The following is a 12,743-nucleotide window of genomic DNA, read 5'->3' as shown; positions in this document are numbered from 1 at the left end:
TCTGTAGTACAGTCGTATTGTTCGCTTTCGTTCCGTAATCGTGTTTCAGATAGGTTTGTGTTTGCATTTTTTTTTGTCTACGTAATGGCAACAAAACGTAAAAATGTTGTAGTGACAATGGAAAAGAAACTAGAAGCATTAGGTAGGATTGATAAAGGCGAATCTTTAAAAACAATTGCAGCATCATATGGTGTCGGTACATCTACAGTATCGGATTGGAAAAAAAATAGAACTAAAATTGAAGAATTTTGTTTCAAAATGATAACATGTGTACTGTGCATATATATTTCATGTTATTTCAATTATAACGGAGTTTATTTGTAAGTATACCGTATTTTATTAATTTTTACCATATTCTCCGGCTAACCCGGATTTTCGATAACCCGGATCGGCCATGGTCCCGATGATTCCGAGTTATCGATGTTCCACTGTACATGTCTTTTCAGCAAGACCTAGTCATGACTATTCCACCAGAAATTCTACCTTTGACATCTATTTACCGTCGATCGGATAGCTCAGTGCGACTAGCGGCTGACCCACACTTCACTTCGCCTTGAGGTATGTGAGTTCAAGCCCAGCCCAGGCCATCGGAAAAACAAAAAGGCTAACGCGTCAGTATAAAATTCTAAATATGAATCTGGCGCTTAGACTGGAATATGCGGGCATCTGATCGACCTATGAGGGAGCAGTACGGCAAGGGATAAGGGCTTGCGGCTCGGTGATACTCCCCCATAGATCCCTACCGAAGGGTGTTGACGCCTAAAAACGGTGTAATACATACATCTATTTACCGATCCCCTCCAGTAAGTTAGTAAAGAAATCTATATTATATTCTACAAAAAAACTATAAACCATCTTCCTCTACAGCTTAAATCTGCAATATATTTCCCCAAGTTCCGTAAAATGACAAAAGCCTATCTATCTGAAAGACCATATTATTCAATAGCAGAGTTTCTTAACCAATAACTAATAAGTATTCTTATGTATAAGTAGAATTTTAATCTATTATTTGAGTGTCATATGCAGCAGCTTAACGTATTAAATTTCTTAAGGTAGCTTATGCAATTTGCATTTTTTTTTTAAATTTTGCAATAGATTGCTACTGTTTTTTGTTTCACTTCATTATATTTTATTTACATATACAGGGTGTTTCATTAATAATTGTCCATATAGTAACTCGAGAAACCTTAGCACAAAATACGAAGATTTAACCTAAAACACTTAAATAAAATGTGGTTCCTTACTGAGTTACAGGGTGTTTTATCTAAAAATTTAAAAACTATTTTTGCTCAGTATTTTAAAACTATTCAATGTATCCTTTTGATACTTGGCAGAAAGTGCGACTACTATACACTTTACTAAATTATGATAAACAAACGTTTCTAGCTACTACCAGAGGCGTACGACAGGGGGTAGTAAATGGTTGACCCTTCTCAAATTCTACGCCACTGGAGGAATTACTATTTTAGTGCCATTTTTAGATTCTCCAATACTTTCTACGCAAATAATATACTCTTCATTGGTAACGATAAAGTCATTAGTTTTAGAGATATTCGAAGTTAAATATGAAACGGCACAGTTATTTTGATTACATTATGATATGATTCGTATCATTAAAATTTAAGAATTATTTGTACCCAGTACTTTAAAACTATTTGGCGTATCCTTATCATACTTAGCAGAAAGTCTAAGTACTGTACACCCTACTAAATTAAGATAAATAAACATTTCTAGCTACTACCAGAGGCGTACGACAGGGGATAGTGGCTGGTCGACCCTTCCCAAATTCTACGCCACTGACAAAATTGCTATTTTAGTGTAATTTTTTTATTTTCCAATCCTTTTTATGTAAATAATATACTCTTCATTCGTACCGATAAAATGATTAGTTTTCGAGATATTTGAAATTAAAAATGAAGCGACACAACACATTAATCAAAATAACCGTGTCGTTTCATTTTTAACTTCAAAGATCTCGAAAACTAATGACTTTATCGTTACGAATGAAGAGTATACTTGTTTCATAGAAAGTATTGGAGAAACCAAAAATTGAACTAAAATAGCAATTCCGCCAGTGGCGTAGAATTTGGAAAGGGTCAACCATTCACTTTCCCCCGTCGTACACCTCTGGTAATAGCCATAAACGTTTGTTTAACATAATTTAGTAGTTTGTACAGTACCAATAGTTTCTGCCAAGTATAAAAAGGATACGTCGAATAGTTTTAAAATACTGAGCAAAAATGGTTTTTAAATTTTTAGGTATAACACCCTGTAACTCAGTAAGGAACCACATTTTATTTAAGTGTTTTAGGTTAAATCTTCGTATTTTGTGCTAAGGTTTCTCCAGTTACTATATGAACAATTATTAATGAAACACCCTGTATTGACGATTTATATAATTTTAGTAAATCGTATTTGTTATTGTTTTTATTTATGACTCTTGTAAGCTTTGTTTATAAAATTGTTATATTTTTCATGACAATAAAGTATACCTACAATCAAACGTCTGTTAACCGAAACATCGTTTAACCGAAACGGCTGATAGTTTCAATAATTTCATCAATAAAAAGTAAAATTTTTATTCTAAAACGTTTTAGAACCGATTCTAAGTTAATTTGTCAACATCGTCAACATTGCTTTCATACAACTAAAGAATGCAATCACCTCATAGTATTTTTCAATACCAACTTTGACCAAGAATACCATGTATTTTGATACAAGAAGGATACAAAAAACAATGTTATTTTTAACCGAAATTCTTATTATCCGAAACGGCCTCCCCCCAATTATTTCGGTTAACGGAGGTTTTATTGCATATTTCTATCCTGTTGTCTTATAAATGCACTTTAAACAAAATTCGCCCACACTGAGCGTGTTGTTGTTAATTTTTGAACAGGTAAATTTCCATATATCATTGTAGCGACTTATTTTTAGACCCTTTAGATTTTACGTAAAAATTTAATCCTTCTTCTGTATTTACAATTTATGACGCGGGAATTATTTTTGGGCAAACATAGTTGCTGTGTACCTAACCACCAGTACAATGAGAACGGGAATTAGTAATATCTAATATGTTTGGTTATCCAGATAAACATGCTGTAGGTTTGTATATTTAAGTGTATTCGAGACACCAAAATTTTTAAAAGCTTTAATACATTAAGTGTTACCGTTTAGATTCATAGATTAGTCAAAAACAGTTTTAATATGAAGCCATTTATTAGTTATGCATTGGTTACAACTTTAGCAGGTAAAGTACATAGGAACTTTATAAAATATGTAATTCCTCTGAATGATCTGAATTAATATAACTATCAATGGCGTTACAACTCCTCGTGAGCCTTTGCCGCGTTTACTATTACCTTCCATGCTTGTCGGTCCTGTACCACTATTTGCTATTGTCTCACTCCCATTTTCTCCAGATCTTCTCTGACTGCATCTTTCGCCGTCGTACAGACCTTCTTTTATCTGGTCTTTCCCAAAACACATTGTTTATAAGGCGATTGTCGTTACTACGTATTATATGTCCCATCTATCTTAGTCCATTGGCCTTTATATGTCTCACTAGATTTTTTTACCTTTCCAAAGAGAGACTCTAAAAGGGGTGATACACACTCGAGTAAGTACGCGAACTTATGGCTCGCGACCTTTTTCGCACGTGTATCACCGCAAGTACGCGTACTTTAAGTCCGCCGAGTAAGTACGCCGTCGATCCAACAATTTTGAAATCTTACTCGTAACCCGTACATGTATCACTGCCACGAGCCACGAGCCTCGAGCCATCATGTTATTGCGTTTAAAGTTACACTTATATTTTCACTAATTAAGCAAATTGCCTAGAAATAATTCAATCGTTTATTGTTGAAAGGAGACAAGTTACATTTTATAAGTTTTGAGAAAACCGTTAAACACTATTTTAAGCTATACTAAATTATTTTGATTATTTGTTTTTGAGTAAACCTAATTATTTATAGGCTGTTTTATCCTCCTGATGAAAATATTACCATCTTATCTATGATATTTTGTTTGTTTATGCCTACCTTGTATTAAATTAAAATAGATCAAAAACAAGTGCTATACTTCACATCATGATTTTGACAGCTTACCACGCTTATAAAAAATCAAATTATTCTTCTATTTAACAAAACCTGATCAAAAAAATAATCAAACTATACTAAAAAAAATAAGATTTCAGCAAAATTAGGTACACAGAAAATAAAAAATTTAACCACGAGGACAGTTTCTAAATTTTTTGCTACCGACGGCGACCGCGATCTTTAAAACCGCGTACTTTAAGTCTGCCGTGTATCACCGACGGCGAGCCGAGTAAGTCCGCGATCTTTAAACCCGCGTACTTAAAGATTGCGTGTGTATCACGCGCTTTACTCGTTGTTGTGTCTGCGCCTCCATTCGTTTGTCACGCTATCTCTGCAAGGACTATATATCACTCGAAGGATTTTACATTCTCACACCAGCCATTTATTTACTTCTTTATTTTTTAGCGTACATGTTTCGCTTCCATACGCGACTGCTGGCCTTATTATGGTCTTATATATCTGGATCTTTGCACCTCGTGAGAGAAGTTTTGACTTCATGAGATGTTGCGTTGCAAAGAAAGATCGGTTTCCCGCCATTATTCGCGTTTCAACTTTTCGTTCTATTTTGTTGTTATTGGTTGCTCCTAGATACTTAAATTATTTAACCACTTTAAAGTTATGACCGTTTATAATAACATTTTGTCTTATTCTCCGTCGTTCTTGTTTTGAAATGACCATGTATTTTGTTTTATCACCATTTATTTTAGTCCGATATAATGAAGCTTCTATAAAGATAACGTAGTAGAAGTTGTAAGGACGAGTGATAGAATGATGTCAGTGAAATTTGTAATTGATAGAGAGGTATTGAATGTTGTGTGTGTGTGTGTGTATGCTCCTCAAACAGGTCTGGGTGAGAATGAAAGAAGAGCTTTCTATGATCAATTAGGAGACGTACTGAGTGACATTCCAGCGGAGGAGAAAGTTATAATAGGAGGTGATTTCAATACACATGTGGGCCAAGCCAAGACAGGATATGAAACAATACATGGAGGCTTTGGAACTAGAAATGAAGCTGGAGATGACATGCTAGAATTAGCAACAGCATTGGATATGGCGATTGTTAACACATTCTTTAAAAAGAGAGAAACTCAACTTATTACCTACAAAAGTGGACAACATCAATTGCAAATAGACTAACTACTTCATGATAAGGAAAGAAGACATACGTGAATGCAAGGACTGCAAGGTAATAGTTAGTGAGACAGTAAGCCAACAACATAAGCTGCTTGTTCTGGACATCGAAGTAAAAAGCGAAACTAAACAAAAATATCGGAGAGGACCACAAAAAATCAAGTGGTGGATGCCAAAAGATGAGAAGGAAGGTCTATTCAGGGAAAGAATAGTAGAAAAAATATGTTGGAACATGAAAGGAAGCGCTAACACAATTTGGAGAAAAATGGCCAATATTAGTAGAGAGACGGCTATTGAAATACTTGGGAAAACGTCAGGAAAGAAGTTTGAGGATAAAGAGACTTGGTGGTGGTCAAATGAAGTACAAGGAAAAATAAAAGAGAAGAGAAAATTATATAAAAAGTGGCAAGAAACCAGATCGGACATAGATCTTCAAAACTATATGGTCGCCAAAAAGGAAGCGAAAGTAGCAGTAGCAAAAGCTAAAGCAGAAGCGTATTCAAACCTATACGATCAACTTGATACCAGGGAAGGCGAAACGAAGATATATAAAATAGCCAAACAGAGAGCAAAGAAAGCAAAAGATTTTAATCAGATTAGATGTATCCGAGATGAAAATAATAAAATACTAGTTCACGAAAGGGATGTAAAAAAGAGATGGAGAAAGTACTTTGACAGCTTATTAAATGAAGAATTTGACAGACAGCCTGTAGAGTCAACGGAGACAGTAGCAGCAATGGTCACCAAAATAACCAACGAGGAAGTGGCTCAAGCGCTTCAAAAAATAAAGAAAGGAAAAGCGGTAGGACCAGATGATATTCCTGGGGAAGTATGGAGAGCATTGGGAGAGACAGGAACAAGGTGGCTAGCAGGTCTATTTAATAGAATTATGGTAGTTGGACAAATACCAGACGAATGGAGAAGCAGTATACTGGTACCTGTTTACAAAAACAAGGGAGATATACAACAATGTACAAACTACAGGGCTATAAAACTGCTTAGCCACACCATGAAAATATGGGAAAGAGTAATTGATAGACGGATACGTGAAGAGACCGAAATATCCGAGAATCAATTTGGCTTTATGCAGAGTAGATCAACAACAGATGCAATTTTCATTATAAGGCAGTTGATGGAAAAATACAGGAGTAAAGAAACAAACGCTCATATGGTATTCATTGATCTTGAGAAGCATATGATAGAGTTCCTCGAGAGATTCTGTGGTAGGCACTCAATAAGAAAAGAGTCCCTGGTGAATATGTAAAGATTGTGAGGGATATGTATGAGGGAGTAACGACTAGTGTTAGGACAGGTGTGGGAGAGACTGATAAATTTCATGTGAAAGTAGGATTGCACCAAGGCTCTGTGCTTAGTCCGTATTTATTCTCATTAATTTTGGACCAGATAAAGCGAAACTACAGGGTAACATTCCATGGTGCTTAATGTATGCTGATGATGTCGTGTTAGTAGGAAATAGTGAAAGAGACTTAGAACAAAAACTGGAACAGTGGAGACAAGCTCTGGAGGAAAAAGGTTTAAAACTTAGTAGGACAAAAACAGAGTATTTGGAATGTTCATTTAAAGATGGAGCTACTACAAATAAAATGGTATCTTTGGATGGTGAAATGATTGTAAAAAGCAATAGTTTTAAGTACCTAGGATCGGTATTACAGAGTAATGGAGAAATAGATGGAGATGCATGCAGTAGAATTAGGGCTGGATGGATGAAGTGGAAAGAAGCGAGTGGTGTGTTGTGTGACAGAAAAATTCCAATGAAGCTGAAGGGAAAATTCTATAAAACAGCCATAAGACCAGCTATGATGTACGGAACTGAATGTTGGGCAGTGAAAAAGAAAGAGGAACAGCGAATGCATGTGGCGGAAATGAGAATGCTTAGATGGATGAGTGGAGTGACAAAGAAGGATAAAATTAGAAATGAGTATATTAGGGGAAGTCTAGGTGTGGCACCAATTGATGCCAAAATGAGAGAGCATAGGTTAAGATGGGTTGGTCATGTTCAACGTCGAGACGGTGACCACCCAATACGAAGAATAGCTCAAGTGCAGATTCCTGGAAGGAGTAGGAGAGGAAGACCAAAGAAGACCTGGGAGGAGACGATAAGGCAGGACATGTTGGTAAAGGGGATTAACATTGATATGGCCCAAGATAAAATTGTGTGGAGAAATCCAATTAGGGAAGCCGACCCCGCATAGGGATAAGATGAGAGATAAGAGAATGATGATAATGAAGCTTCTTCAAAGCTCGAGAAAATGGTATGTCTGGTTTGATTTTTGGATAAATTTTTTGCAAGACATATGACATATTCTAAGGCTAAACAACAATGAAGACAACGAATCTCCCTGTCTCAGTGCAGAATTCACGCAGAAAGCATTTGATGTTTTTACGCTATTCTAACTTGTGCAAAATAGTTACTTTCATACATTTCCATTACTGTAGCTAGTTTCTTGGGTATGCCCAGTTCAAGCATTGCATTTCATAGTGTTGGACGATTAAAGGATCCCCCAAACCGACGCGAAAGTTTTGCGACGCGAATTTTCCGTAGCGGAACATTCGCAGGCGGAGCGGTAGCGGACAAGGGTTCCCCATATTGACGCGAAAGCCGATGCGAGTATTCGCCATACAAATGTGAACAAATTATATTTTTAAATCGGCCAACAGGTTTAGGATATACAAGACATCAAAAATGACCAAATTTTTAAGTGGGCGTAATCTCTATGCAAGCAAATTAATAATAATATTATAATATATAATGAAAACTTATCATTTTCTCCTAATTCTGACCCGATACTATTCCAGACTTTATCCTTTTTTCTTATATTTTTATAATCTTCGTTCGTTAAATCATATATTATAGGATATTGTTTAACAATTTCAATGAGTTTTTCTGTAACAACCATTTTAAAACACGCGAAACTACAACGGTAGCGGAAAAAACCGTGCACGCAGCGTTTCATGAAAGGAACGCTGTTCTGCCGCGACCGTTGCGGATTCCGCGCAAAGTGGTCTGAACACCTTCATAATCCGCCGTGAATATCGGTTCGCCGCGATTCCGCGTAGGTTGCGGTTGCGAAAGTTTCGCGTTGGTTTGGGGGATCCTTAATTGAATTGTACAGGCCGCTCGAAATAGGAATAGACGTGAGCATAATTTCTACCTATGCTCACGTCTGTTCCTATTCCGGTCGGCCTGTAAACTTGTTTGGAATCTATAAAAATCTGATCTGCGTCTTGATTATACTTTCAATATCTTTCAAGTATTTCTCAATAGTATATCATGTTTGATTAATAGTCGATCTTTCAGGCCTGAAACCACCCTGGTAGTTACCAACTATTTCTTCAGGGTATGGTGGTAATATTTTTAGTCATACCGAAGATAATATTTTATACGTTGTATTGATTAGTGAAATTCATCTACAGTTCATACTGATTCCTTTGTTCCTTTCTAATGTATTGGTACAATAATACTACCACACCATTATTTTGGCATTATCTCTTGTTGCCAGGCTTTTTCTATTAATTGATGGATTTTACTTATAGTTCATGACCGTCTTTTTTGAATTAACTTGGCATCAATATTTTAAGACCAGAGGATTGATCATATTTAAGTGATTTTATGGCATTTTTAATTTCTTCTAGGCTTGGTGGGGTATTTCTAATTCGACCGTTTGATACTCATTTTTTTTTCATTGTTTCCATAATGTTCATTGTTTTCATCGTTGTCCAGTGCAATTTCGGATATTCAGGAGCTCTCCAAAATATTCAACCTATCTTTCTATTATTTTATTTTCGGCGGTGAGCATTTCTCATTTTTTTCTCACGAAATTGGGTGCCCTTATAAAGGAGCCACTCTTATAAAGTCGAACCCGCTTATTGGAATAGTCTTCGTGCCAAGCAAAAGTATTCCTATAACGGGAATATTCTAATAACCGATCATTGGTTGCTGGTGTAAACGTTTCTGGACCTCAAATTTCTATTCCTAAACCGGGATATTCCTTTAACCGGTATTCTAATAAGCGGGTTCGACTGTATTGTACCTTTCTGTAGAACGTTTTATTTGAATATGTCTATGGTCTCCTACCTTTTCAATTTGTTGTTGTAGATATTGTCTCTTTTTTTGACTTAGTATTTTTCTAGCTGCAGCTCTCTCTCTCTCTCTCTCTCTCTCTCTCTCTCTCTCTCTCTCTCTCTCTCTCTCTCTCTCTGTGTGTGTTGAGTATATCTAAGTTTTTTTCTGATAAGTTGAATAAAAATAAACAAATAATTAATTCGTATTTTGTTTGTTTTTTTTGGGCTTCTTCGAATTAGCTTCTTCCGATATATTTCTCTGTTGCTTCAGTAATAGTTCTTTTTATGGGGTGCCATTGCTGCTCTACAATTTCAGGTTCATTTTCATTTATTTTCAAAACCGGAAACTTATTTCTTATTTCTAGTTGGTATTGTCTTTCTTAGTTTCTTCTTCCATCTTTACTACATTCTACCTTTCGATCTATGTCCTTTTAGCTATTGTTTGAGGTAAAATTCTTATTCTGAGCTTGGTCTTCACGAGAAAATGGTCCGTGTCGTTATCTGGCCCTCTCATAGTTTTAAAGCTTATTATGTTACTAGGATGTCTTCTATCAACCAATAAATAATCTAGTTGATTATTTTTTCTTCCATCGTTTGATCTCCATGTTGCCTTGTTGATCTTTTTTCTAGCCAACAGAGTACTTTTGATGACAAAGTTGCAGACTTTAGTAGTCTCTTTTCATTTTCTGAATTATGGTCAAAGTTATAACATAATAGTTTGCACAGCTGTTAGAAATAGTGGATTCCTATCGATATTCAAGGCACTTTAATAACAATATTGGTGTTAAAATTTAATCGATTATTTCATTCATAGGAGATTCTGACCAATAGAAAGCTACAGAAATCTAAATTAAATTTATAATTTTTGATAATTGCCCGTCGTCAAGTATATTACGTCAGATGCCCTTCGTTGCTATGAAAAAATACATTCAGTGACATTAATGACAATTAATGTTTTAAAAATTATGAAAGTGATGACTTTCAACCGTAAAATATTTATAACAACTGTGTGTTTAATTGTACTAATTTGTACTTACATAAATAAATTACAATACAATTTTGGTTTTTAACAGTTTTATTCATGAAATAATCGCAACAAATTGCACTCGATCTCTAAAATTAATATAGAATTTTTGCCCTCGTGGCACTTTGACATAATTTCTAAATTAAAACTGTCAAAGTGTCACTCGGGAAAAATTCAATAATTTTAGAGCTCTTGTGCAATTACTACTGAAAATCCATATTTCGGATAATATTTTTTTTTAAATTAGAAGGGACAGAAAAATATTAAGCAATAAAACTATATTCATATTATAATACTAAACCAGTTAACATGTCTTCTTGTTTCTGTTTAGTCTTTTTTTCTTTTAGTTAGTTCTACCTTTTAATGCAGATTTTTTATGTTCTTTACAGTTGACTTATTAGCTACCACAGGTGATATCACAATGACATGGACTTCGCCAATGTTTTCGAAATTGTATTCAAATGATTCCAATGTCAATCCATTACCACAACCCATCACCAAAGAGCAGGATGCTTTAATAGCATCATTGATTAATGTTGGAGCAATGGTTGGAGGAATTCCATTAAGCTACTTATCTGAAAGTTATGGAAGAAAAACTGCACTTCTAACTATTGGTATTTTTCATGCCATAGCTTATGCAACAATGGCTTTTGCTCAATGCGTTGAATTGTTCTACTTTGGAAGAGTTATTGGAGGTTTAGCTGTAGGTGCTGGATATACTTTACTTCCCCTATATATTGCTGAAGTAGCAGAAGAAAGTAAAAGAGGACCTTATTCTGTAACTTTGGGGATATTTTGGGCCCTAGGAAATTTTCTGCCTTACCTGATAGGTCCATTTCTTTCTGTTCAAATATTCAATCTTGTCAATCTTTGCGTTGCGCTGCTATTTTTTATTACTTTCACTCTGTTGGGAACAGAAACCCCATTTTATTTGATTGGAGTAAATAAACTGGATGATGCACGAGAAGTATTAATGTTACTCAGGGGTAAAGACAGCAAGGGGGTAGAGGGTGAATTACAGCATATAAAATACTCTTTAGATCAGGAACGGCAGACAGAACCGGAAAGCTTTTGGAAAATGTTCATAAATCCGGGAATTAAGAAAGCGTTTGTCATATCTTTATCTTTAATAATATTTCAGCAACTGTCTGGTTGGAATGCGATCACTTTTTATCTCCAACCAATCTTTGAAATGTCAGGTAGTAACATACCTTCAGATCTTAGTTCTCTCATAGTTGGTGCTTCTATATTTTGTTTTAGTTTACCTGCCCCGTATTTAACTGACAAATTCGGACGAAAAGTTCTACTTATCTTTTCTAGTATATTTCTTAGTTTATCACTACTTTTATTAGCTGTATTCATTTTTGTACAGACCAGAACAAATTTAAACATCGAGTTTATGTCTTGGGTGCCAATTACTAGTTTAACAATAGCGGTATTCGCCTTTCAAAATGGTTTAGCGGTCTTACCATGGACTATTTCCTCAGAAGTATTTCCTAAAAATGTTAAGAGATTATCATCGACTTCCTCTTCTGCGGCATGTTGGTTAACCTCCTTTATAATGACTCAATTCTTCAACGATATGGTTCGCTTTTTCGGCGTCGATGGTACTATGTTTATGTTCGCAGTATTCACTTTTGTTTGTGCAGTTTTTACCTTCTTGTACGTCCCAGAGACAAGAGGAAAGACGTTTGCAGAAATTCAGAAAATACTGCAAAGATAAACGAATACAACAACGATTACACTGCTAAAGAACTAAATTTTTATGGGTAATAAACAAACTGTAAAACATAAAAGATATGGATATCTACAGGATATGGATATGGATATGGATTTGCAAACGATAATGACACCACAAAATGGAGTATGCACATACTCGTAAATAGCGCTATATTCTTTTTGCTTTTATTTCTTAGATTACACTTTTATATTATGGCGGATTCACAACTGAATGTTTCACAACATTCCACGCGTTGGCTAACTATGCAGCTAAAGAGAGGGAATGCCGGTGTGAAGAAATATATTGTAAGTCAGCTGATCCCGGTCTGAAGACGATTCAACTCTGAGAAGAACTCTTTAGGTTTTCTTACTTGATTTAGTCTGTAGTTTGTTGTTAATAAACCATTAAAGTAGTTTAAAATATGACTCGTTTACTTTGCTTTCCGTAAACAGGTCACATTGGTGACCTTAGAAAGAAAAACCGTAAGTACCTACAATGTTCTCATCAAGTCCATGGAATCTCCTAGTATTTAGCACCTAGTAGTTATACGATATAGTAGTTATCGAAACAATTCTTACACTCCACCTTTTGTGCTATCAACCCTAAAAATTTAAACGCTAAATACTACAGTGAATTTATAAATAAAAACTGGAAGAAGGAATAGATGATAGTTTGGATGCAGAAACGGACT

General features: G+C 35.2%; 1 protein-coding gene across 1 annotated transcript; it reads left to right on the top strand.

Annotated features, from left to right (window-relative positions):
* Positions 1-3,098: 3,098 nt before the first annotated feature.
* On the top strand, positions 3,099-12,474 carry LOC114340703 (facilitated trehalose transporter Tret1). The gene is made up of 2 exons (XM_028291473.2): positions 3,099-3,247; positions 10,722-12,474. Exons 1-2 carry the CDS (start codon positions 3,205-3,207, stop codon positions 12,053-12,055), a joined length of 1,377 nt encoding a protein of 458 aa, XP_028147274.1. The 5' UTR covers positions 3,099-3,204; the 3' UTR covers positions 12,056-12,474.
* Positions 12,475-12,743: the final 269 nt, after the last annotated feature.

The sequence above is a fragment of the Diabrotica virgifera genome, chromosome 5, assembly GCF_917563875.1.
Source record: "Diabrotica virgifera virgifera chromosome 5, PGI_DIABVI_V3a".
Lineage (NCBI taxonomy): Eukaryota > Metazoa > Arthropoda > Insecta > Coleoptera > Chrysomelidae > Diabrotica > Diabrotica virgifera.
The sequence above is the reverse complement of the archived record's forward strand: the minus strand, read 5'-3'. Positions and strand labels throughout refer to the sequence as shown.